Source organism: Cygnus olor, chromosome 4, assembly GCF_009769625.2.
Source record: "Cygnus olor isolate bCygOlo1 chromosome 4, bCygOlo1.pri.v2, whole genome shotgun sequence".
Lineage (NCBI taxonomy): Eukaryota > Metazoa > Chordata > Aves > Anseriformes > Anatidae > Cygnus > Cygnus olor.
In genome coordinates this window covers 65,572,248-65,599,878 of record NC_049172.1, presented here as the reverse complement: position 1 = coordinate 65,599,878, position 27,631 = coordinate 65,572,248, and the positions used below count along the sequence as shown (strand labels likewise).

The 27,631-nt window shown below is 43.0% G+C and overlaps 1 protein-coding gene across 1 annotated transcript in view; it reads right to left on the bottom strand.

Annotated features, from left to right (window-relative positions):
* Positions 1 to 26,395, bottom strand: part of TBC1D14 (TBC1 domain family member 14) — a 66,783-nt gene extending 40,388 nt beyond the window's left edge. Inside the window, exons 1-3 of the mRNA XM_040555623.1 lie at positions 26,047 to 26,395; positions 20,230 to 20,965; positions 4,560 to 4,680 (exon numbers count right to left, since the gene is read on the bottom strand). Of these exons, the coding sequence (XP_040411557.1) occupies positions 4,560 to 4,680; positions 20,230 to 20,965; positions 26,047 to 26,089 (900 nt within the window). The 5' untranslated portion in view covers positions 26,090 to 26,395. The remainder of the gene's footprint in view (positions 1 to 4,559; positions 4,681 to 20,229; positions 20,966 to 26,046) is intronic.
* Positions 26,396 to 27,631: the final 1,236 nt, after the last annotated feature.

Genomic DNA, 27,631 nt, shown 5'->3' with positions numbered 1-27,631 from the left:
ATTAAAAAAATAAAAAAATAAAAACACTTTCGTAGGAGGCGGTGGGAATGCGCTGACACCAGTTTGTACGATAGGAATGATGTGATCATCATGGCTGAACAATCTGACTCAAATGACTTTGCTGGAGCAGGAAGGGCAAAACAAATGAAGTGTGCTGAAAGGCCTGGCTATAAAGCTCTTACGCTGCCGCTGTACCTACGGCACAGCTGCAATCTCCTCCTCAAGCCTTGCACAGACAAACTTGTTATCCACACATTTATATACATAAACCACTGTAGTTTTCCACTATGTCTAAGGCAGGCACACTGTTTTCATCATCGGTGGTGTCACAGCTAGAATCACTCCCCAGTATTCATTTATTTGAATCCTTACGCATATGGGAGAAAAAAGTCTCCCCTCCCCATGAAAAGAAGTACTATAGCTTTTAGAACAGAAACTATTCTAAGTTTGGAAAGATGACAATTCCTAGGTTAAAATCTATCGCTACTTTTTAATGTTAAGGAACTACCATTATAAATCCAAATACAGAATGTTTCTGGGCATCAAATGAGTTCAAAAAATATTTAGAGCTGCATTTATGAGTAAAGATTGTTAACTGAAAGGCCTCACGTGTTGTATGTGCTGAATTTTAATGGTATTGGTACTCAAAGAAAATGATGAAATTCCATTGAGCTCTTAGGGGAATTTATATGGTTAAAATTAAATTGAACTGTTTTCATTGATGTGTCCAGCACATTTGGAAGTGGAAAAAAGTTACACACTGATTCAAAAATGGATTTTTGAGAAAAAGGATGAGACACTATAGAGATAAATAATTTAATTCAGGCTGCTCCTGGGGCAAGACAACTGCAATGCGTCTTAGGACACGGCTAGAATGTGGCTGACTCCTCTGTGTGCATTAGTCTTAATAGGCAAGATTGAGTGGCCAGCTGCTACAAAGTACCTGAAGACTGATCACGAGAGGAGACGATGCTTGGAGAAGATGCAATCTTATCTTATATTTTTAAAAGAGTTTGTGAGTGAACGGTCTTGAGAAATAAAAAAAAGGCTGCAAACACATGGTGCTTACATCTGCTGTATTCACCAACCCCGAAAAGTGTTCCTGAAAGAAGCAATGGCCACAAAGCCAAGTTCAGCCTTACGGTCTGTTTAGCTGGGAAGATAATTTGACTTTGCTCTCAGTGAAGTACTGTCATCTGGCTTCCCGTGCATTTTGACGCATCTATTATAAATGCAACTGGCTTAACCAGTTCTGCTCAGGCAGGATTCCTGAAGCTAATTGATACAAAAAATTAATCATGCAAACCTCCACTGTAAATGCGCTTACAGCTTCTCAGATGCTATTACTTGTTCTGACAGTTTTTAAGCTTTAAAACATTTACCTGGGTAAAAAATGTACAACGCTTCTCAGCGAGAATGCAAAGGAATCCAGCCTTAGCCTATGACCACAATGGTTCCTTACCCAAACAGTAATATTCGTGTCTATTGTCTGCATTCAAAAGTAGGGCAAACACCAACATCACTGGACTGATTTCCATTCCCCTATCGTCAAAACGGAGTGTGATCCTGTGCCTTACATGCACTAGTCAGACAAGCAGGTGCTCTTAGAGGAGTTTTTATAGGACTAGAGAAAAGCTTTGCGTGCTCAAAACCTGTCTGACCATTCTTTTGGTCACAGGAAAAGAATGTTACTTCTTACACATTGTTCGTAGCTCAGCCTCCTTCAGTTGCAGGGTAACAACGTCTTACTTGTGAACTGCAACTAAAATTTGAGGGTCTGGAGTTTTCATCAAAAGGCAGTAAGACCTGGTGATTCTATTAACAACGTTTAAGTGCTTCACAGTTCAATTACCTTTTTTTTTTCATAATTTATACACACATCTTGCAACTTCTTTCCTGCAATTTTTTATCAATCCCAGATGAGATTATTATGGGGGAAGATATCAGAAAAAACGTACAATAAAAGACTGTTTTTAAAGCTTGCTCCCTTCATGTGTAAGTTCAAAAAATATACACATAAATGGACCATCCTCTTTTTCAGAAGACTATGTTTGCAGTTAACTTCGTTCATCTCATTCTGGGAGAAAAAAAAAAAAAACAAACGTTTCATCCATACAGTAAAGGTATGAAAGGATGGAACCACGACCATACCAGCGAAGTCACAGGGCTCTGACCAGCTGACCTGGCACAAAGGATTTCTTTGATGCCTGTGCAGAAGCAAAAGAAGCTGACTTGAGAAACTGCTGCTCGATGACTCAGTCACCTCAGTTCCTGTGCACAAGGAGCTTCATACCAAGCAAGGGTGATCAGATTCATTTCCCTAGATATGTTACATTTGAGGACTGATATCTGTAAATTGATAACTATAGTTAATAGTACAGTCAGGCAATTTTGTGGCATCTTAAACTATCCGAAGGACTTCCAAAAGTTTAAGGTTACATACAACTTGAGGCTTTGTTTCTGTGTTTTGAGATGGGATAATCACAATGAAGTAAAAAACAGAATGAAGAACATATCACCTTTCCTTTATGTTGCCTTTCAGAATTACCTCAGACCAAGATTTTGCTAACAGGAACTCTATTCAACAGCCTCCGTAGCCAGACAGATCGAGTCCCAAATCTGTGGGCTAATGAGTATTTCACCACATAGACAGTAACATCACTGAACAAACAACATGCAGGAAGACTCCTAGGCTCCATGGGATGAATATGTACTTTTTTTCCTTAAATGAATCAGTAAGTCAAGTCTGAGCAGCCAAAGAACAGAAGGCTTTTACTCAATAAACAAGTATTTCAAGTACCCTGTTAATGTCCAACAGAGGTGAGAACTGGAACAGGAAGGACAGGGGCAGGCTGGAGAGAAAGGCACATGGCACCTTTCCCAACTTGAGGACACTTCAGTGTCAGAGTACTGCAGTTATTGGCGGAGTACAGCTCTTGCAGGTGTCATCGAAAACCTCTGGTGAACGCTCTGGAACTGCTAATTGTATCAGGACCGTCTGTAGACAAGGTCAGAACGGTTGATCATATTGAAACCTTCAAAAAGGTGCAATAGCTTCACTTAAACTAAAAGCCTAAATACAGCTAACAACAGTCACATGAGACTTCCAGATTTCCAGAGCAATTCACTCAAAATTAAGCAGCACAGTCGTTCAAATAAGAACTCTCTTCTCATACACAGCAGCTGGTTTTGAAGTTCTAGCTACATGGTCTCTCTCCATGTAAACCTCCTCATTGCCACAGTGGTCTCAACAAGTGAGAACGGGAAGCTTCCAATACCAATGAAATACAAAAAAAAAATACCCAAGCACATACAACATCAACCTACATGCACTCCACAAATCCCAGATGAAGCAAGAAAGCTAAAAGGAAGATATTTTCTTCTTACAGAAAGAGCAGCTCATGAACTACTGGCCACAAAGCTGGATTTCAGTAGATCTTTCCCCATGGGGAAGGCAGGTTGTTTGATTCTCTATGTGCTTGCATTATCTGCAGTCAAACCAATCCTCTCACGCATTGTTACGTTTTCAAAAAGGTTACTGTAGCTTAGAAGTAATATGCAAAGATGGAGAAAAGGGCTTTCACTATTTTTCATTTGCTTCTGACACACTAAGGATGACCTGAAAAGATTTTTCTTTAATCTCTTGACTCCCCTCCGTCTAAAATTAGACAAAAGATTGATTTAAAAACTTACTACTGGCAAACGCAAGCATCACGTACACATACAAATCAATGCTACAACCAGTTAAGCAGCAACGAAGATAGTGAAAAAAACTAAATTCCTTGGGGTTTCTGATGCTTTTAAAGACTTCTCTCTCCAGAGAATCACTTCAAAAAACAATTTCAATACACGCTCCCTTCTGAACTACACTGTGCTAGGAAAGAAAAAAAGTTTTATTCCACTCATTTCTCCTGAACCGTATTATATTTTTGCAACATTTCAAGTCAGTAACTGGGTTTTCAGAAAAGCCCATATGTAGAAAGTTTCAACTGTAAATAGCAAGCACTTCAGAAAACAATGGGTGAAACCAGCATTCAAACAGGATTTTTCTGGCACTTGACCACATTGACGTTACCCTGAGTTCATGAATTTTAATTAGATTTGAAACACAAATAAACCAAGGCCCAACAAGACACAATTTCCCTTCAAACAGTGTGTTATATATAGATAGGTGTATGGCACAAAGGCTACAAACCAGTGAAAACTTGAACAAGGTAAGGAAAACCAAAAGATACTCAAAATACCCACCAAGTTTGATTATAAACAAATATTCATTCACATACTTTGAATCTTCACATGAAATGTTTTATACCAAAATGGCATGATTTACATGGGGTACTCAGTTTTAAAACTAAGTAGAACACATTCTTTTGAATGGCACTTAGTGTTATAATGTAAGTATAAAAAAAATCTAACAAAATCCATCTTTTATATTGTCAGATTATTATAAATCAGGTGCAACTCCTCAAACAAACAGGCTTCACAGTCATATACACACATCATAAACCTAACTGGATTCTACATTCACTGCTAATCCTAATGTAGGGTTAAACAAATACCTTTTGCATTTTTTTGGGATCTTTCTGTGAGGTTTCTCTGATGGGTACTTTTCCAAACAACTTCCATCCCACATCATTTTGTTTCTCAAGTCTTGCACTTTGCTTTCTGGTAAACAAATTCCTACAAAAAAAAAAGTTTGATTAAGAAAAAGGGTCGATTAATTACAATAAACAGAAGGACATATGATTTGCCAACCTCATTTATCCCAACCACACAAGCTCCTCTTGTGTTTGTGGTGGCAGGGACTGATTCTTATCCCCAAGAGATATGTTATACAGCATTGCCACCATATGACAAACAACTTGGTTAAATAAGAATTTCTAGTAGATGAGTTTATTTGTCATTTTCTGAAAGTATTCTTCTTTTTTAGCCTCCCTCTACATCGCTCAACCTCAGTGTTTTAAAGACTAAGAAGCTAAATCTCTTGCTGTGTAAACATTCTCTACCCACCTGTTACAACAGATTATTACCCAAAAATCACAAAAAGGTTGCAGACGTAGCAGCCTTTTACTGTATTTGATCTGCTCTTATAAAAGATTGTTCAGATTGTTTTTCCTGAATCAAATTAAAAGCAGCTATCAAAACACATTAATTCTGAAGTCTCTCTGAAACGTCCCGGCCAGCTTATGCCAGACGGTACGAACTGCTGACACAAAGGAGCAAAAGGAAATTGGCTAAGTTTTAGATGAAACAAAACTAGAAGCCACTGAAAGTTAACTCGTTTTTATTGAGGCTGTTAATTCTTAAATCACAAAGCTATGTGCCAAACTGGCATCTCCTCACCACGGAGATGTTCTTCCAAAACGGAGCAGCTGGTAGGGAGCAGCCCTCCCGGCTCCCCCAGGAGCACAGCAGGTACTCCACACCCACGGGGTTATTAAAACGAGGATTCCCTTTTGTCCCACCATCTAATCCAGCAAATAATCAGCAATGTCCAGGTTAGTTAAGTTTAGTACCAGAAGGTGTGGGAGGTTTTCCCCCCCCCCCCAACAAGCTGTGTAGGTTTTCATTCCTCCATTTAAACAGAAAATAAAACTATTCCGATGAGACAAAAATTTTCCCTACTTCCATCCGCACGCAGCTGCCTAGCACATCTGCTTCCAGTCTAGCACTACTGTTTTTCCTCGCTTCCAATTACCACTTCAATGCCCAACAGGCTGACCCCTGCAAGTACAGATTGTTTCTTATTTATAAAGCGTGGCAGTTTGGGAAATAAAACTGTATCGAACACCATGTTCTAAATGGGCTGAACTCAAGTCCGCAATAGGAAAGATACAGACAAAAAGAAGTTATTTTTCTCGGCCACCTTGGATCAGCTAACACGAACAATATGATAAATACACCACCAGAGATAATACAGCTAGGAACACGGGAGAAATGTTTAGTAGGAGAAACGTTTTTAGGGAGAAATGTTTAGTAGGAGGAAAGCAATCAAGGCACAAGCATCAAGAGTGCACCGAAATGTATTTTATAAAGTTGATAGGGTGCGCTGCCATCCTTCAATATGTCTGTATTTACACAAATGATCACATGCTTCAATATCACAAGGGTACGGTTACCTTGAAACCCAAACCAGGAACAGATTATCATATTAAAAGATACGACCAAGGTGTTTAGGTAACAGAAATCACACAAAGCAGTAACAGCTGATGTCAAAGCTAAGGAGTAAGGAGTTTAAGGAGTTTGTACACTTCTACAAACCCAATTTAGCTTCCCCCACCCTGTGACATAAAATAAAAAAAATCAGATAAAGATGTAGGGGAAACAGCCAGGGAAACACAAACCTACCGACATCCCCCCCACCTTTTTTTTCCCCCCAAAGCATGAAATCATAATTCTGGGGGTAAATTACTGGATCAACACCAAAGATTTGCTTTGTCTCTACAACTAAAACTACAATGCAGTTATGAAGCTCTCCAGTAGTTCATCGTTCAAGTTCTAATGCTACTTAAAGATTTATAAGCTAATTAGAGCGTTAATCAGCAAATTCAGCTACACTGCTACTGCTGCAACTGCTAGCACTGGAAAAAAGAGACTGGCACAACAACAGCTTCAAAGAAAGCTCTCTCTTCACCCCACCCCAAGTTCATATACATGACAGCCTGAGGTGATGAACTTACAGGATCATTTAAGACAGCTGCCACAGAAAAAGTGTAAGGAGAGACAGATGTGAGGTTGTGCATGTGTTTTTTGTTTCTTTGTTAACTTAAAATGAAGAGATTTCAAGCAAGTTCTAAAAAATATCTGAAATTAAAAAGATTTCGAAGGAAAGCAGGACAAATAACATCACCAAAACCACTCCAGGCAAGAAATGATAGACAACACCAGACAGGTTGGTTGTTCTTGCTAAAAGGTTTTCTTTCAGGTTGTTACTACCTACAAAGCAAACAAACTAAATTCAAGACTACAAACCATCTGCAGAGAAAACTCAAACTTCCAGCATCGGACACAGGTGAGAGCCACACCTGTGTGACAGCTCTGTGCACATTTAAATGCCCTTTTGCAAGAAAAAGGCTTCCAGCACAGTTCATTAGAACTGGAAAAATAAGACAAGTAAAAGACTAGCAGGCAATTTTCTTTCCCTATCTACTCACACTAGAGATTTCTAGCAAATGTCTATGCAAGCAACAATCCTCCACATCTTTGAAGGATTTTAAGAAGGGCAGCAAGCTACAATACATCATTATCTTCAGAGCAAAATAAAGATGAATTGGGATGATAAAGTATAATAACCCTCAGCTGGAAGTGCTGCTCTAAGACTGAGTTGATCTCACGTCCTTGCTTTGAACCAATTCATTAATACAATCTCTCTTCCCTTTAGAGGGAGCATCTTACTAAGTAATCTCTTCTACTGCTCATCTAGCAGATGACATGATACTTGCTCAGCCCGCTGTTCCCTCTGTCTGCATGATTTCCAGGGCACCAGGCATCTCTTCCTCTCTTTACACCACCAGCGATTTCCACTTTTTTTTTTTTAAATTAAAAAAAAAATTGAAATGAAAGGACCATGCATGGTCAACACACATTCCCCACTCTGAACAGAGCAACTTACTCTTTACTCTGCCTTTTTGTCTTTTCCCTGCTCTCTGTCTACACCTAAGTCCTGATGTTTTGCCGGTGTCCAGGCTCTTCATGCAACCTTCACAAGCTCCAAGCAGCACCCATACTTCCAAAAGACAGAGCGTTATCAGGAGCAGCAAACTGGCACAATCAGATGTAGAACTGTAACCTACAACCTGTTCTTCTTTTGACTGAGGACAGCCAGCATTGGTAAATCCTGATCTGTCCCAGACGGGAACAAGGCAAAGGCAAACCACATGGCAGTCAAACTGGGGTGAGAGGAGCAGAAGGGATGCTGCTCACTTTGCAGCTCATTTTAGAAAACTTAGAGAAAAAAGAAATACTATAAAATGTTCTGTAGTCCAACGTATGCAGAACTTTGCAATAAATCAGAACGTCACCACAGGGTCGTGATAAAACCACCACTTGAGTGCAAGGAAGGGATGATTTTTGCCATACGTATCGGCACAAATAATTCATAGCAAAAACTTTCATGTCTGCTACTGTAACTCAAAAAGGATTTCTCTTCCTCCTGTGCTTAGCTCCTAAGATTTAAAAGTCCTGAGCAGCCTCACTCCTGAACAAATATAACTCACCGAAAACTTCAGCTCTAAAGGTGACATGTTCAATGAGATTCCAGCTAATGGAAAATGCAGATTGACAACGTCACAAAAATTCCTTATTAGTAAAAATAGAAACCCCATTTTCACTCCAAGGGAAGAAAAAAAATCACAAATCCTAGTGTAAAAGATCTCAAAAATTAATTAAAATTGTTCTAAGACACAAATTAATTAGAGATCTTAAATGTAAAAAGGGTTGACATGCCTGGAAAGAAGATCTCATGTTGATGACTATCTCAGTCTCACTGTCTTCTTCACAACCACTAGAGCACCCCATCCTGATTTACAGCTGGGATATTAACAGGAATATCTGACATGATGCATCACGTCTGCTGCATCATTACTGTGGAGCCATGGGTTTCATCTGCATTCCCATTCAACGTGTGAACTATTTTACACTAGGTGTCTGCAGCTGCTTATTTTAAGAAAGCCAAGCACAGGTCACATTTCACATACAAAATTACTTTTGCACCATTCCCTTAAAAACACAATTTGGCACCAAATAAGTGTTTAACCTTGTTTTAATTGAGCTGTGGTGAGATGACAGGAGACATTTTAATTCTAACTTCCAAGTAAATGTTTACATACATACAAGGGGCGTCCTGCGATACGAGACAGACAGAGAATTCTTCCCCACGACCATCCTGCACCACTGCTGTATACTGACTGACCTGCCCAGCTGCTTCTTTCGTGGGGAAGGGTGGAAGGTAATACTAACAGCTACATTCAGCCGTGCCCGAAAAACCTTACTTTCGAGTAAAACCTGAGAACCACTTCACATGGGTTCTATAAGCACTGCTGAGATAAAGTTACGTAATGGCTGCCATTCAGATACACAACACATTCACACAGTGCCAGCATTTTTGTTGCCCCCTTTGCTGCCATGGTCACACTGAAGCCTCAATCATAAAAATTAGAAACGCTAGAACCGCATCAACCACACAGTGGTTTGGGTTGGAAGGGACCTTAAAGCCCACCCAGTTCCAGCCTCCTGCCATGGCAGGGACGCCTCCCACCAGACCAGGCTGCCCAAAGTCCCATCCCGCCTGGCCTTGAACACCTCCAGGGATGGGGCACCAACAAATGGCCCAAAAGAACTTATTCACGCAGCGCCTATTAAGGCTTTTTAAAGTTTGTTTCTAAATATCACTACCAAAGCATAAAGTTTATCTATTTCTGTCCAATTCTTTCTAAAAAGACAGGAGGTCTGCACACAACTGCCAGCAGCTACTGCTGCAGGAAGCGTTTGTAGCGCTGTCCCACAAGCTTTCAGGAATTCCATTTTCTCCACTTCAGCTGTGGCTTAACCCACTCAAGGTTAGTGACTTAAACCAAGCTGACTCCCCAAAATTCATCCCTCCCCACCTCTCGCCAAGTTTAGTATACAAACCTATCCACCAAGAGGAGCACAGACAGCGCTGTCATGGTTTCTGCTGCCAATCTGGCCCAGATCTTAGACTCTGATGTAAACCTCCTCCGTGAAGTCCTCTCTAGCCAGGCAAACTGCACTGGGCCCTCTGAAATACCTCTGAGGTTCAGTGCTGCTGGAGTCAAGGAACTGATGGACGTGGTGCTTAGGGACATGGTTCAGTGGGTGATACTGGTGGGAGGGGGATGGTTGGACCAGATGATCTTGGAGGCCTTTTCCAACCTTTGTGATCCCCTGATCACTGGAACAACAGAAAAAAGGCTGGGCTCCCACAGGGCAGCAAGCAGAGAGCAGCCAGCAAGGTGGGCACACAGACACCCACTGCCACCTGCCCAGAACACACGCAGATGTTTTCCCCAGAACTGCAAGACACACCAGTTGCCTGAAATAAAATGGTAGAGGAGCTTAGGGCTTAGCAGTTTCCTCACTACAGTATTTGGGGTCTCCAGGAAACCTGGCACTGATGACTTTTAACTGTTTCATTAGGTGATATTTTCACATGGCTACTCAGACAAACTTCTAAAGACCACACTAGGTGAGGCACTGGCACACAGCACGGAACAATAGTTAGAAGTAAAAGAAAAGGAAGATGGTGTGTGCTGCTCTGTGGCAGACTTCTTCAACACTGACCTAGCATAGTGATTATATTTGCAAGTATATTCGTGTTTTAATGGGTTGCTTACTCTTAAAAGGACTGATGCTGTAAAGAAACAAGCCTGAGAATCACCTAGAGGCAGACACTGACCCAACCCACACACACACCGATGCTACTTGTTACCAGCTTTTACCCAAAATGATTTGTAATAGCAAGTAACTTCTTGTTATGAGTGTTAAAAAAGCACACAACATTTCCTGCTCTCACAAAGCATGCTCACATTCAGACGTCAATTAGTCTTCCAATTAAGGTTATTTTCAGAAGACAAGACAATTAGAATAGTTATGTGAATGAACAACTGGAAGAACTTACCAGCCTCTCGAGGAGAGCAGATGGAAGATAAGAGCAGTGAAGAAAGTTCAGAAGGTTCAGACTTTGTAGGACAAAGTTATCTTCAAAGACAATTTCAAACGAGTATCGGACTTGCACGTGTTCTTAAAAGGCAGGAAAGAAACAGAGGCAAACCAGCGTTCCTTCAGTTTATTTTGGAGGAAGATCCTGAAATTTCCTGATAACTCCAAACTAAATGTGGAATGAGCACTGAGGTCTTGAGCCCCTCGGTCTATGCAAAGGCAGTCAAACCGGAGTGCATAACGGGCTCTCTAAAGAGCTGGACAATAAGAAGATACCGGTCATGAGAGCTAGGTAAACCCACATGTTGAGCACATAAGCACAGTGTAAAAAGAGATGTCTCCAAAGATGTTACTCCACAAGGCATCCAGAAACCTACATTGAAACAGAGCATTTTAAGCAATGCACAGCACCTATGAAGCAAAAATATATATTAAGAGAAATTTTATTAAATGTTTGTTGCAGACTGAGGAAAAATGCCCAGCCATCTTTCCAGGCATGGCACAAATTCAATTAACAGTGTTTGGGAAACACTCTCACACCATTACAGAATTTAGGCAATAGGTTTAATATTTGTTTTCTTCTCATCTTTCAGTAACCTTTTGTATTCTGTGCTAATTATATCCTACATAATTCACCCTCAATTAATTGGGGAAAAAAAGATTCTCACCTCTAGGAGCTTGCATTCTAGCCACTTCAATATCTTCCAGAGGAATAAAAAATAAAAAACTACTCTGAAAAATCAGCAACACATTGTAATCACAACAATTTTGGTTACCTGATCAGCAGAGGAACAAGACTCATACACATAGCTCATGATGGCTAGGGAACTGAAGGACAGAAGAAAAAGATCTTATAAAAAAAACTACTCAAAAGGCCCTAAGGGGCCCTAAATCTACATTCTTAGGAGCACGAAAGTCAGCAGCTGGTACCCATGACCAGGTAACACTGGTTTCTGGGAATACTTCACTCGAGGCAGTCGCTGTTGGCTCTCACATTCAACCTTCCCAACCACAGACTGCCATTCCGTCACAATAGGTTTTGCAAACCTGAACTTTTCAAAAAACAAAGCATCATCCCAAAATATCCAAGTTTTTGGCTACAGTAAAGAATCTCTGACAAGTCAGAAGTCAGGCTTTGAGTAAGATTCCAAAATCACATGCAAAAGCCGTGTTTGAAGAAATGTACCTCACAGATATCAAAACAATCCAACAGAAGTAGAGCCAGGCAGTCTAGAAGTTGGCCTCCCTGACAAATGTTTTATAAATCCCTATCAAATTTTATAAATGAAGTTTTCCAACCACCGACCCTCCAGTGCACTTGGTCTGTTCAGTAAGAACCAAGAATAACGGCACCTGACCTTTCACAAGGCAACAGATACCTGCAGGTCTGAAAAAAAAATTGAGGGCGACAGTAATACAATTCAAGTTTGCACTACAAGAGAGCCGAAAGCTTGCAACAGGGTAATTTGGAAATCTCTCATTAGATCTCCAGAAAAGAAAAGCAGGGTTTAAACTATTTATCAAGAGGACTACAATGTCCTATGTTTACCTTTTTCTCTTAGAGGGTACCCCTCAGTTCAGAAGAACACAAGGCAGAGCTGAGTGTACTCAAGTATCGAAGATGAGAAAAGGTAAGTGAGGCTAATCCTGAATGCTTAGCAGTAAAGACCGGCTGTAGCAAACCAAGAACTATTTTGCACATGGATGATGTGCAGTGCTAATTTACCAGGCAAATTCTGGGGACTTCTCAGAAACAGGAGCTTCTGCAAGTTGGGACTCCCATACAGAAGCAACATTTGGGTCCAAGTTCAAACTATTCAATTCAATCAACTACACATAATGGTTCTTTTCTAGTTGGCAAAATTCCCAGGTATTCCAATGTTACCAGAATAATCCAAACTTCTATTCCCAGAGACTGAAAGCAGATTGCATCATCGATCTAAAGTACTATTACCACACAAATCAAAACCTGAATGAATACGTGAAATGCCACCCTAAGCAAGAAGGTGAACCTGAGTCAGCAGTAACACCTCTCAGCAGCAAAGACTGAATGCAGACTGGGTTCTGTTAGATGAAGAGGAAAAATGATTAAAAGCTCTGCTTGTTATCCATGAGAATATCCGCATCCAGTTTGGGGGCCCTGGACTAAAACACGGATCAATATCTGGAGAAAGTCCAGCGGATGACCCCCTTGAATGCTGAGTGCTGAAGCCTACAAGACACAAAGAGGGATGCTGAGAGGTGGTTTGTTCAGCCTGGATGACCATTCTTTGAGATGCACACGGGCAACATAGCAAGTCGCTGCAAGGTAAACTCCATCTGGATAAAAGAAAAAGCACAGTGGTAGTGGCTAAATCCTGGCCCACATACTCCAACAGGCTGTGGTAACGCTAGGGTCAAAACTACTCACAGCTGCAGGACAAGGCTCTGAGCACCACGAGCTGCTGCAGACGTCAGCCCTGCGCCGAGCAGGAGGTTACACCAGGGGGCTCCAGAAGTCCCTTTGGACCTAAACTGCTCTGTGATTCTGTTTTGGAAATGCCACAGCTTAAGAAGGGAAGTCTGAGCACTACGTAAATACACTGTCTTACCTCCTGGTTAGTACCCAGGTCTTGCATTTATCCTGTCAGCTGTCGGGACAAGGTGTGAATTACGATTTATCTACTGTATTTTTTAGATATTGTTCTTACAGCATGGCTTGAAAACTTTTGAGGTACTTTCCTTAATAACTACGTAGAGATGCTTAGTACGGATACCTCCTTAAAGCATCAATGTAATAATGCCTGAACTGAGACCAACAGTTCACAAATAAAAATTCACATTTTTTTTCTTGGTTTGCCATGTCCGCAAACTCAGTATTTAACAGAACTCAGACTACCCAGAGCAATGCATTACCACCACCTATCCCTGCTCCAGAAAGACCAGTGTCCATATACTATTTCTGTCAAAAAAAAACCCTCCATCCATCCATAGAATTTTGTTAAAAGACCATTTCTTGTTTAGCCTTGAGATATTTAAAAGCAAATGCCGACTCCAAATTTCCCACAGAATACGTAGCACTGGTAATGGAAGGGAAACAGTATTCAAAACCTAGTTATTCAGTTATCCCCCCTTAACTATTTTGAAAGGTAAGTTCTCAGTAGCCACCTATTCCATCTAATTTCATCTCACTTACCGCATTTTTCAGAATCTCTAAGCATACACATAACATTCCCTTGCAACGTTGTCCCCAAATTAAGTATTCTTTAAATTCAGAGTAATGTTGTGTTTGTTTTTTCTTTAATGATTTCTAAATTTGTGGTAACTTACAACAGTTGACATTACCGATAAGTGAGGAAACAAAAGTCAGCTGAACATTAAATGTTATTTTGATTAGATAGCTGGGAGTGTCACATGGCAGTGACTGTGCTGAGAGTCTCCTTCTTCCCCGAAGCTCGGTCACTTCCAGTCCTTACAGCTCCTTTAACACAGGGAAACACGAGGAAAGTTCTTGCAGAGCAGCTTGAAGATACAAAGTCCATCCAACTCACTAATTCACAAACCATTCCCATAGACAAAGAATCAAAACGAAAGCAGGCTTCTTCCATCCACCTGAATTTGTTCCTCGAGTCTTGTATACGTCTATCAAATGAACCTAATTCTCACTCTTTCTATTCAAAAAGAAACATGTAGAACTGCACAACTGGAAGCGTTCAGAAAGGCAGCCTTACACAGAGGATAAGGACAAGGAGTAAAAAAACATTAGAGCTGAATGCTACAAGTGACATGAAACTCATATGCTACAAATTGCTAGCTCGTGTGAGATTTTTGTAATTCTTCCCACCAGCCACTAAAAAAGAAATATTCATATATGACTTTATCTTAAATAATAATTGGATCGCATTAAGTCCTCGCTTATTGTGCCATTACCGGGAAGTAAGAACAACAATCCGCCAAAGTGCCGCTGTGCAGATTTTCATCTAACTTCCATAATGAACAAAGGGCATCAGCAAGCCTCTTAGTTTTGTTGCTGAGTATCTGAAAACACTTTCTCACAAACAGGAGTGCAAATAAATAAGATGTTATCTCCAAAAGCAACTTGCATTTATTCTGAAGAACAGCCCCTCAGGTCAGGTTTAATGCAGAATTTAGAGGAGTAATAGAACAGTAAGTCTAAATGGAAGTTGTGTTACTGCATGCATAAAGAGGAAAAAAAAAAAGGATTAAAATTAACGTGGACAGTTTAAGTTCAACGCCTCGTGGAAAACAGGCCACACGACAAAGTTCCTAACTGCACGCAGTGCATTAGAGGACAGGAGTTCTGAAAACTGTACCACACAATTTTCAACAGATTTCAGCCTTCTTTATCAAAAGGAAAAGTTATCACTGTAGAACTCCAACTTTGCACCTACAAAAGGTTCACTTTAAGAGTGTTTATTTCAGGACAATTCTGTAACTTGTTTGTTCTACAGAGATACAACAGTAAATACAGGCTAGGGGTGGACCCCTAGTATTTTGTGTCATGCAGACAAAGCAGCTTCCAAGTAAGGGGCGCCCAATACCGACAGCGAAGGCTGTAGTACCCGACACTTTGCTGCCTTCTCTCCCGACAATCCCCTCGCAGCCTTTTCAGATCCCCATCACTGACACCAGTTAGCTCCGAAGGCACCCAGAGAAAGCAGCGGAGAGGGACAAAACTGCCACCAAAGTCCTCTGCTGCCTCCAGCAGAAGGGCAAGCCCTCGAGGCCAGGCGGATCTCAGCACCGGCAAGCCCCAGCCTGCAGCACGGTGCCACCTGCCCGCGCAGGCTCTCTCCACCCTGAGCCAGGTTTCTGCAGTTCCTCCTTGCAACTTCTGGGCGGCTCTACCTGCAGCTCAGCGATTTTCTGTGCATTTGTATTTAAAAGCTGCGTACACACATCCTTCCCCGCCAGCTCCTTCTGTTCCTCCTCCTACGTGCTTCAGTCCTGCTTCTCAGGTGGTCTCCTCCTGAGCAACCCGCAGTCTAACAGTCTTCACTGAACACAAAACATGTCCAGAAGAGGAGACAACACCACATACAACGTTTAAAAGTTCAGATTACTCAATCATAATTATTTTCATACTTTTTCTCTTACCTTCTGTGGTCAATGAATTCTTTTTTTTTTTTTTTTTTTTGGAAAGATGAAAGTGGGCAACCAACACTATCTCTAATGGTCCTTGTTGCTCTACCTTCCTTTTAACATTGAAATTCGAGATGTACCATATGCGGTGCTCTCATTAAAAAAACAAGAAACGGCATTATGAAAGGGTCCTACTCCTTAACACAGGGGACTTATCTATGGTATTAATGGACCCAGTTGCTCAGGTTTAGAGCTCCCCATTATGTGACTAGTCACCTCAAAACATGTGTGCGTATGAGATGTATAAAATTCACAAGATTTTAGACTTAATGCTGAAACCAGTACTTACTGTTTTGAAACTTAAGCCCTTTTTCTTCGCAGACTACAAGTAAGGCCACTGTGTATGGGATATAATGCCAATACTGCTTCAGAAATTCTCTCTCAGAAACACAGAAATTCTTTGAAAATAGTAAAACATAATATTCCTGAAAGCTCTTTTTGTATAGTCCCTGTTCTCTGCAAAAAGTTTCCTGAGATCCTGCTTCTTAAAACGTTTGGATCAAAAACTTCTAGGAACAGCCTGAAAAGAAAGAGGATCCAGGTTCCAGGAATAACAGAGAATATTCACAGCAGCGGACTAAGCCAAGAGTTAGGATTCCTGCATTCCGTTAAAAAGGAGCTGCATGGCTTATCAGTTAACCAGAGTCCTAGAAAAACTCCGCGTGTAGCTATAAAGAGCCTCATCCTCACTCTCCAAAATGAGGAATGAAAAGCAGAACTTGTGCAGTAAAATCACAATGGTCCTGACTCAAAGCTGCTTTGAAAGCGAGCCTTTTAAAAGCCTGTTTCAGCAGTGCTGTACCGCAGCCAAGTCCAAAGGTGGAATTCATTAACCTACGCTCCCGTGGGTCACCAGGGCAAAGGCACAGACAAGGCACCGATTCCTCAGTCCCCCAGCCAATTATTTCTTAACGCCGTTTCTCAAACCAAGTTCCTACATACATTCAAATTAAGGAAATGAATTCAAACTCATGCTTTATGCAAAGGACCCCTGGCCTTACAGGGCTGATCCAAGTACACACGACTTGAAAACAACCAAGATGTCAGGTTTCTTTGCCAGTAGTCAGGATTATTGCTTTGGAAAGCAGCCGTAATGCTTCCTCACGTACTAACCTGGAGCCTAACGACAACCGCTACCAGCGCACCCAGCTGGTACCTGGGATGCTGTAGGCTCTTTCAGGAGGACTGTGCGTGGACAAGCAGGAACGCTGCCTCTCTTTCATTGCATCTTCCTGCCCCATCCGAAGAGGCATGTAACAACCCGAGGAAATCGCCAGACCTGTCAAAAGTCCAAAATGGTGAAGAGACAGCACTGAGGCTCAGGAGAAGTCCAGGAAACTTTCTCCATCGCAGTGCTTAAGCGGGTAGGGCAGGCACGCTCCTTTTCCAGTGCCGTCAGCGGTGCCAGGATCGATGGACAGCCAGCTGGGCTCTCCTGGCCTCCATCTCCACTGTAGCTTAGTTTTCAACCACTGCCTCAAGCAAGCACCGATGCTCCCTAACAGGACCAATGCTACACAGCTGATGGGGAGCACACCACCTCATATGCATTGCATGTGCATACACACGCATACTCTACCAGGGAAAAATAAATCTACAGAGTGCAAAGAGAATGTTACAGCCCAAAGCAGATGCTCCCTTACGTGTTTTCTTGATCCTGTGGAAGATTTAACCTTCAGTGATACGTAAGCTCCTTCAATACATGTGACCAAGCACTGGAGGCATCTAATTTTTTGCCACTATTACGTCTACTGGCAGCAACAAATCTTAACTGACATATCCAGCGCAACTTCAGTCTCGACAAGTTTGGAGAGCCCAACACATGCTCAGCTGACAGACAGGGTTCAACACAAGCACAGCTGCTGTTTCAAGAAGTGAGGTTTCTCCTTTTACCGAGTGTCAACAACTTGAGCAAAACCTCAGCTGACTCATCGCAGCCCACAGCAGTTCAAATCCGCATCCCATCGTGCAGGAGAACCTCCAGAGACCCAAACCTGCCTAAGAAGGCTAAGAACACCTCCCTTGTGCTCCACGGTCAGGCTGCTGGAAGGTGGAAAGGCTGCATCCAAGCCCCCAGTGTCTGTTCGTCCACCCTGCATGTGAGTGTGCACTGAGCAAGGCCAAAACAGTTTGGCTTTCTCCTGCCGTAAGTTCATCCTTGGTTTCTGAAAGGGAAGGTTTAGATGTTTAACGCTCACCTTGTCCTTTCAGCACAAAGCCAGGTGCTGAAACCATGCTCCTCTCGGGGACTTGGTTTATACCGGTCACCTCAGCATTTTTATTTTTTTGATTTTATTTATTTATTTATTTATAAACTACTCCAAGCAACTCCTTTCTCAGCAAAGTGCTCGTCCCAGATACCGCTCCAAATGCTGCCTCCTCTCCCAACACCATACACAAAGCCGGGACACTCAGCTTGGAGGGAAGCCCGCCGAGTTCATCTACCCAAGCGTCTGTTCAGCTCAGGAAGGCGAGGAGCATAACAGCAGCCACACGAACTCCACAGAGTTCGTGGGTTAGAGGGTGCAAGGACAGCCACGTGGACGGCAGGTTGCAAATACCAGAAAAACTAGCAACAGCATGCTTCAGTCCTTAACGATGTAGACAACATAGGCTGTATTTAGTATTCCCTGTGGGGCAGGAGGACACTCAGGAGTCCCCTGGTTGTTCAACACCTGTGAAACACCACCGGTTTGCATGACCTAAGAGAACGGATGCATAGCATCGAGGTATGTGGAGTACAAGTACAGACAGCGAGCAGCCCTGTTTTGAAAACAGAGCAGAAAGCAGGTGTTAAAGGGAAGGATATTAAAGGTCAGGTTACAAAGAGAGCAGCTGGAACTTCAAAGCTGATAACCTAGTTTGAACTTAAGCCTCATATTCTCCTGCTGACATCACCTGGTGGCCAAGATGACCAGCTCCCCATTTGTAAGGTAATAAGGATGTCCTTTGTTCTCTGAAATTCAATGCACCTGAAAACATTCAGGTTAAAAAGCTCAGTCTAGTGAGTACCACTGCTTCTGTAGCACCACTGGAGAGCACAGCAGAACAGCATTTGGACAGATGGTTTTATTTTCTTGGATGGGAAAAGTTGGGAAGCGGTTACATGTCCTCCTTCAGGCAGGGCCTAAGCGTTGCCGTTCCGCGGCGCTCCCTCCAGGCTGAAGGACAGCATTTGTTAGAGTTAGCAGCTGTGCTACCAGAACGGGTAACAAAAGTTCACACTCTGAAGTGCCAAGAAACCTCTTGCTTCAGAATTGAGTCTGGTCCCATGGCAACACACAGACAGAGGTCCGCAAAAGCTTTAACACCTCAAACAGGACTGATAAGTGGAGTTCGCTGCAGGCTTTTCTACTGTAACTTGAACCTAAGCATGAAAATCAATGACAGCCTCAGCCAGTTTTAGTGAATCTGAAGGAACTGCTTCTCTTGAGCTTTGCAATTAAGGCAGCCTTTCAAAGAATGTCGTTTGCCAACTCTGTAAGTATTTTATCGCCTCTTCGTCTCACGCAAAAAACAAGTTTGAGTAAAAAGAGATTAACTGAAGAAAATGTGTTCAAAACAGGTTAGGTACAGCCAACACTGCTTAATGTCTTCAGTTTACTTCTGGAATCATTCCTCTGAAATATAACATACTTCAGACATTACGTCCTAAATATAAGAGGCATTTACAAGAACTTAAACAGAAAAAAAAAAGCAGAACGGTCCTTCTCCTCAATCACCATTTTGACTTACCTAAGGAGCATCTGCATTTAACACACGTCATCATTCATACTAAATCCACGTTTAGAAGATGTCATGTACCTGCTTTGAGCAGTAAATGATCTTATTTCAACAACTGAGTGCCAAAATTCCCCATCAGGTGTTCCCACGCCACACCAAACCGAAGGAAACAGGGTATTAACAAAACTGCCATTGAGGTTGGGAAGAATCATAGCAGTCAGGATGTTTGACAAGCATTCGTGTTTTAAACTTCATGCATTCATCAGTAAAACGCTCCATCACGACTAGACCACCTATCAATCCTCTGATGTCAAAGCTCTTCCATACAGGTATGTATCCTACCTATATTTATCTATTTATGGAATGTGAGGTTAAGGATCTTGGCCAAAACACTGAGGGCATCACTGGAGAAGCCTGGAAGAAAACCCTTTTTCTGTAAGACAGAAAGAATCTTTTACGAAGATTTAAAATGCCTCCATATAACCTAAAGATAATACAGAGCAGGATTCAAACCCTTAGTAGGCAATATTGGCCCACTTATTCAGAGCAGACCGATTATGTTCATAATGCCATTTTACACTAAAATAGCAAGCTATTTTCTCTTTCAGAGTAAAACATAACAGACATTTCTCCTACGGTCTCATTTACTCTCACTGTTAAGACCAATGTATTTTACAGAAACATTACCTGGCAAAGAAGCTAGTGAAAGGTCCCAGTATTTTTCGCTTGCTGTCCACGTCTGTCTCTTGGCAGCACTCCTGCTGACTCTGATCGTTGGTCTCTTTAGTGGAATTCAGGGTAACATCCGAGAAGTGCGCTTCGTCAGTCTCAAGAGTCACAATCGCACTTGAACTGCTTGTGACCACGAAGTCCAAAATGTCTTCGTTGCTAACAGATAAAGTCGTTGACAGTTCTGTGCTAAGACTGGAAACACTACAGACAGAGATATCATCGCTTCGATTCAGAGTTTTTGAAGTTGGGCTATAAAGTTTGACGGTGTCATACCCAGTTCTTGGAAAAGTAGATGATTTTCGCACAGCGTGATCGTGTTCAGACGTCAGAGAAGGTGGAGGCACGTAAGACGGCAGCGTGCACGCGCTCTGGAAAGCTCTGTCAGGCACAATCTCAGGTTCTGACTGCTTTCTCTTCCCATTTAACACACTGCAGTGAACAGGCTCTGGATTTCCTATTTCCAGAGTTGGAATACCAGAATCCACGGATTTAAGGCTATGACAATCTTCTAAAGCACTGGAGGGCTGACCAGGTCCGTACTCAGGCAACGAGAGAGATCTTGGGGCCCTTGAATTCAAGTTTTGAAGACCCTGGATACCGCTGCCAACTCTCGCGTCCAGAATTCCCATCAAGCTCAAACCATTTAAGGAGTTGGATAAGTTTACGTCAGTTGTCTTGGGCCAAGTGGTAACTGGTTAAAAAGGAAGAAAAGACAAGATTATGAGTTTGCAGGGAGATATTTTTTTTTTTAATTACACTCAGTCCTGTCATAGATTAGACTCTGTAATTAAAAGTTATTCATCTTCTCCTGCAGATAATTAACATCCCTTCCCCCTGCTTCAACAAGCAGGACAATGGCAACTTAATTTAGGCTTCTAGAAAATGTCAAGCATGAAAAGCTTTTCTTCAACACTTTGTGTGCCAGTGATCGCTCCACATCCATCTCCTGAGAGTGAAATTACACGCTACAAAAATTGCAGTACTTGAATGTCCCACGTCAATATTAATACAGAAATTGGAGATTGGTTTTTATATAGTCATAAATGCATATTTACTGATGTATAGGACCTATAAACATTGTTTCCACACACATTACAACTTAAACCAAAATTACAAAGTGTGCGTTTAAATAGAATTTCTTAGCTTTCTTCCGGAAACCATAAATCTTACAATAAATTTGTCACTCAAACAGAACGCATACCATACGAGCTCTGCACTAAGCAAGAGATGCAGAACCTGAACAGCTACGAAGTTATTCATACAGACAACGTTTTGACAACACACGTGATGCACTTCATGAGTGCACGTACAGTGAAACCGACACTTGCACATCGATTATATTTACTGCACCCAGGGACCCCTCTACTTCCTATTTGCACCACCACTGACCCTCTAACACACGATGTGATTGTTACCATGGCATTACATACGTGGTTCTGTACAAACACTTAAATTATGTCCAGTTCTGCCGAAGCTTGCAAGGTAATTACATCAGCTGGCAGAAGAAACGTGCGCATATTGCTTCAGTTTCTTCCCTCTGAAACACTTTCTGTGCTAAGCGCGAAGAATACTCCTCCCATCTTGCAAATGGCTCTTTCTAAGCAGATTTTTCTCCAGCTCCTGAAGCCGGGCCTCCTGCTGCAGGTCTCTGTTCTCTCTGAAGCACAGCACTTAATTAAAGGTGCCAGTTGTCCTCTAGGAGGTTCCCCCCATTCAACAAATAACTCATTCAGGAAAACTGCTTCCTCCGAGCAGGTCCAAACCTTTGGCTCACAGCCCTTCAGCCCTGCCAAACGCCAGGGTCTGAGGCATCGTATGGCCTTAGACCTGAGCCCATCGATGCACTCTGGAGTTGTGCTGCAGGCAGGCAGTGAGCAGAAACACTTCTCAAACATATTCCATTTCTATAAATTGTAAAGGTTTTCCCCTAAGCTTTTAGTCGCTTGAAAAGTTCATGAATCCAAACCTAATTCATAGGTTATACCCACTCCTTAACTGAACTCCAGAAACTACACGATCCGTCACTCCATTCGCTCCCAAGTTTAAGAATAAGTCAAGTAAAAACCCCTCTGGTTATCCCACCTTTTGGACATTTCCAGAACTTTCTAACAGCCAACTATGTACTACCCATGAAAATCAATTGCTGCAGCAAATGTCTAAGCCTTTGGATAAGCAAGGTTTCAAACTCGCTGTTTTGACTAAAAAGCTTGCGAAGATGTACGCTTTTCTTATAGAGTTGCTATAGCAACTTTTCTTTTTTCACATTTCCATGGTTTGAAAAGTTTACATCCTCTGCAATTTTAAGAAGTCAGGTCTTCAGCTAGCTAGCGTACAAACTGCACACATTATCAACCCCTCCGGTCAGTAAATTAAAATTGCAAGGGTCGGCAAACAAAAACCTTGTATAACGATTCCTGAATAGAGGAAAACTGTTCTCGCTCTTGAAGTTAATTATGATATTCAAAGTGTACAAATATGACATAAATTGCAGCATTAGACACAATTACTGTTGCATACACTTGAATCTTCTGCTCTTAGACCTTCTTGCTTGGGTTCACTTATTTTTCTCAAGTTCATTTGGCTGTTTTCTCTTCCCTGTGCTCACCCATCCCTTCACAGACACCACATGGCTCTTTAAATCAAGAGCTCACCCAGCCCCAGCACTTCTGCACACACAGACGGAATTTGACAAGCACGGGTGCCGATGTTTGCTTTACCCCAACTCACACTTATTAACGCACCCAGAAAATAAATTTGAGAAACTCAGTGATCCAGGAACAACACTGACGATGTTTGGGTAAATGGCACAAACACGTTCCCGTAATGAATTCCTTCACCGACCGCCTTCACTTCTGCTCAGTAACTTTCATAAGCTGGCGCCAGTCCTTAGTTTATTTGCACGGCTCTTCTTGACTAAGCTTACAAACCATAAGCATTCAAGCAGCCTTGGCAAGAGCTGGGACATACAGCAGCTCAAGAGGCAGAACAACTCTGGAAACGAGAGTTCACAGTGAAGTGAAAATAAATTTCCATGCAGGGTGCTGAAGCTGTTTTGACTTGGCTTGATAATTTTTTAAGGAGGAAATTTAACAGGAAGAGATTCTTTAAATAGGCAAACAGCAAATGCAGAAGTACATAACAGCCATAGCTCGCTGGAGCAAATTATGCAATAACAAGCTACAAAGATTTTACACTGTTCAGCGGAACTGTGAGAAGCTTTGAAGTACTCATCAAGGGCTTTGAGCGAAAACTGGAGATGCGATCAGCTGTCAGAAACATACATGAGAACTCCCTGATTCATTTTGCATTAGGCTGTTGTAGGATCGCTTTTAAGGATGTAGTAGCATTTATATTCCTTATTTTAGCTGCTTCGCTGGCAAGTGCGAAAACTGACAATTGATGCCAAACATTCAACGTGTTGTGTGCTCCAGTACTAACTTCTTTCCATGAATCATCTAGTACTGTCACATTGTTATAACATTATTACCATGATAAACATGGTAATGAAGTATTATTAGTATAATAAACTACTGAAAAAGAATAAGCAATTTCATCTGCACAACAGCCACAATCCCCATGACTTATTCAGATGGTAATATATCTACATAAAATTGATATATGTAAAGTCTTCCTTAACATCCTGTATCTTATGGGAGCCATGATCTCATTAGTGTTAGCCTACCAAATGGCAGATATCGAGAGAAAAGGAGACAAAAGAACACAAGAGAGGACACAAGTAGCAAGGACAAGGTAGGTAGGGGTCATTTACATATTAACTTTTCCAGCGTAAGAGCTATGGGCACCAAATAAAGCCAGAGTTGTAGCCAGGCCCAAAATTAAGATTAGGATTCATGCACTGGGTATGTGAGCTGCACAACTCCTTGCCATAGCACACAGTCTGATCCTAGAAGTTTACATGCAAGTTCACAAAAGGAAAAAAAAAAAATCACTAAAGATTCCCACACGCAAAGAAGCTCAGGAAATCCTTGAACTGCAAGTGTCAGGGCCTCAGGAAAACACCAATAACCATTAGCCCTGCTTACTGGCTCTCCCGCAGGTAACTTTTTCTGTCTGGTAGGTGGGGTTTTGGTCTGACCCCCTATGGCTGTCCATACGGCCCTACATTACTGAGATTCTGATCACGGCACGTAAGAAGGCATGTTCTGACAACACCAGAGCTCTACAACAGATTTTGACTTTCCACGTCACTCAGCCATGCTAAGGGAAGATGTCACAATTGATTTTAACTTCTAAAACACGTACCATAAAGTAGGGTTTTTACCCGTTTTATTGTAAATTCTTAATAAAAATGTTAACACCATCAAACTGTTAGAATAAAAAGCTCAGAAAGAAGCCAACTCAAGTCACGTTCTTTTAAACTTGCAGGAACTTGTAATGTGACTTAGACAAAGAACTTGTTTAGAAAGTACGGTATGATAACAGCCCAAGAAACTGCCTTTGTATCTTCTTGCCTCGCAGGAAGGAGAAGAATGGTTTCCATATAGTGATCAGCTGTCAAAGGGTTAACATCATTTTTATCACCTTGTCTCCTCAACATATATTTCTGCCAGCTTTTTTTTTTTTTTTTTTTAATTTTTAGGGTGAGGAACTTCCTCAATTACTGAAACTCGCAACTGCTTTTTTCTTCTTAAGTGTTTTTTTTTTTTTAAAGTGAAAGGTTTAGACTCTTCTTGCAGTGTTTCTTGGTGCATTCAATAGAAACATGCTGTACGTTACTGCTACCAAGCGCAGGGGACCTCAGCGCCGAGGAGCATCAACCCCAGCTCTGTTTGTTGAAGCTCCCCTTGGTTCAGACTGTTTGTGCTCACACGCTAGCAGCCACAGCGCTGCCAGCAGCGAAGAACTCCCGAGGCTACAAAGCAGCTCGGCTTTCCACAAAGCCAGGAGAGACAGCAATTACGGCTACACGCGCGATCGCTGCCAAAACTGTGACGGCAAAAAGAAGAGAAACGACTTGGGGTTTTTCAGTAAGCTGCCGTTTATTTATCTCCCGGCTGACTCCCTTCACGCAGGGCGAGCTGTGCAAACCAGGCTGCTGAGTGGAGCACCTACAGCGCTCAGAAGCGAACCACTGAGGGCTTTTCCACTTTCCTGCTGCAGCAGGCAGGCAGCACAAATGAGTCACAGTGTTTTACCAAAGCCTCCGTTCCAGAAGCAGATTACAGAGCCTTTTTTTTTTTTTTTTTTACACCCCCAATATTACTCAAAAATGTGAGGCCAGCGTTAAGTTGGCAGCAGCGCCGCAAGAAGTTCAAGCACTGCTGCGAGGTCCCTCAGTATTTAGTCTCTGGGAATCGCCTAAGAGGCTTGGGTTACAGACGGCGAGAGATGAAAGTTGTTCCCTTTCCACGAGCCTTAGGTCTGACTCGGCGCTGCGAACGGCTCCTAGCCGGTGGCCTTGTTGAAATAATAATAATAATGAAAAAAAAAAAAGTAAAAAAAAAAAAAAACAAACCACCAGCCAACCAACCAACCTACGCCTTTCCCCGAAGGCCTCCAGGCCACGCCACGGGGCCGAGCAGCTCCTCCAACTTTTTAAGGGCCCAAGAAGGCGGCCCGGAGACCCCGGCCCGGAGAGCCCGGCCCGGTCACCTCACGGCGGCGCCTGCACCGGCTCGGTTCGGGGAGCCCCCCGTCCCCTCATCCCCGCAGCCGTCCCCGCTCCGTGCCCTGCCTCACCCCCAGCCCCGGGCAGAGCCGCGGCCCGGCGGGGCTCGGGGGAAGAGCCGCGCAGAAACTTGGACGCCTCACCGGTGCGGCGCTGCCCTCCGTCGCTCTGCTCCTGCTGGGCCATGCCCGCCCCTTCCCCGCTGCGGCACTAGGAGGCGGCCGGCGGCTGCTCCATCGCCCCTCTCCGGCCCCCGAGGAGGAGCGGCGGCTTCAGCGGAGGGGAAGCGGCGCAGCCCTCGCCCGCCGGGTCCCCTCCGCGGGCAGCGCGGAGCCTCCCATGGCGCCCGCCCCCGCGGCGGGCACGGCACCTGGCTGCGCCGGCGGGACAGGTGCCGAGCTCCTGACGGGACTCCCCGCTCTCCGTGCCTCGGCTGCCGCCTCCTTCTCCTCCTCCTCCTTCTCCACCTCTTCTTCCTCCTCCTCAGCCCCAGCGCCGCCCGCCGGCCGAGGGAACGCCTGCGCGGTGGGAGGCGGGCTGGCACCCGGGGGAGGCGGCCGCTGGCCGCCATTTTGAGGCGCCTCCAGCCATGGGGGGGAGGCCTCGGGGAGCCATCGTGGGGCCTCGCCTCAGGCGCAGCCCGGTGGTGCCGGGTTGTGGGGTGCTGGGGGCATCACCTGAGGGGTCAACGAGGAGGGGTTCCCCTGGAGAGGGTTGCCCTGGAGAGGGTTCCCCTGGACCGGAGGCTCCCCCCAGGCAGGGGGTTGTGAGGTTGTGGTGGGATGGCCCCCGGGGAGAGGAGAGCAACGGCGTTTTCCAGGCTGGATTTAAGAGGAAAACAAAATTTGGTGTTTTACACTAGTTTGTTACTGTGGGAAGTGTCGGTCTGGGGGTGTGTCTATGTTTCTGTGGAACTGGCCCATAATGCCAGGAGTCGAGGCTCTAGGGTGATCGTGATCGCTGGTATTCCAGCATGTTGTATTTATGTTTCTATTCTCTTAGCTTTATTTACCTTCTTTTACCCCATCTCAAAGTGCTTGGATGTTTGCATCATCAACACAACTCTCTGTGCACCCACACACTGAAATCAAAGGGGTTAGAAGCACTCGGTACCTCACAAGAGTAGAGCTCACGTTTCCTTCTCGTGTTTGAAACTCATCCTTTTTTTTTTTTTTTTTTTTTTTTTCCAGAAAGAAACAGTTCTAGGTAGCACCCAAACTCAGCGATCGTGTCTATAGATTATGTTAAGATATATTAAGGTAGCAAAGCTGTCATCCACCTTAAGAGCGTATGTAAATACGAACTTCTCATGATCTCACTCACACGTGTTAAATCTACCGTAAAGCTGGAAGTGTGAATGCAGCAAATACAGGAATATCTGAACTTGTATTAATGTAATTAGTTAAATAATAAGAAGAGCAAACCCATGATTATTTAAGCTTTGATGTGGGCAAGTTACACCTGAATAAATTGTCAGTCTGAGGTGAACGTACACTGAAGTACTTGCCACTGTGACCCCATTGACAGCAATTCCATGGTATCAAGATGAGAATTAGTGCATTATCAAGATGAGAAGAAGGCACTTATCATCAACAACCAAAAATTATACCTCTGCAGGTATATGTCTGGTTCAGAGAGAGATAAATTTCAGCTTTTGTTCTGCTGGATTTGTAAGATGAATATCAGAAAGAATATGAAACAGTTAAAATGTCACATTTTTCCTTATCT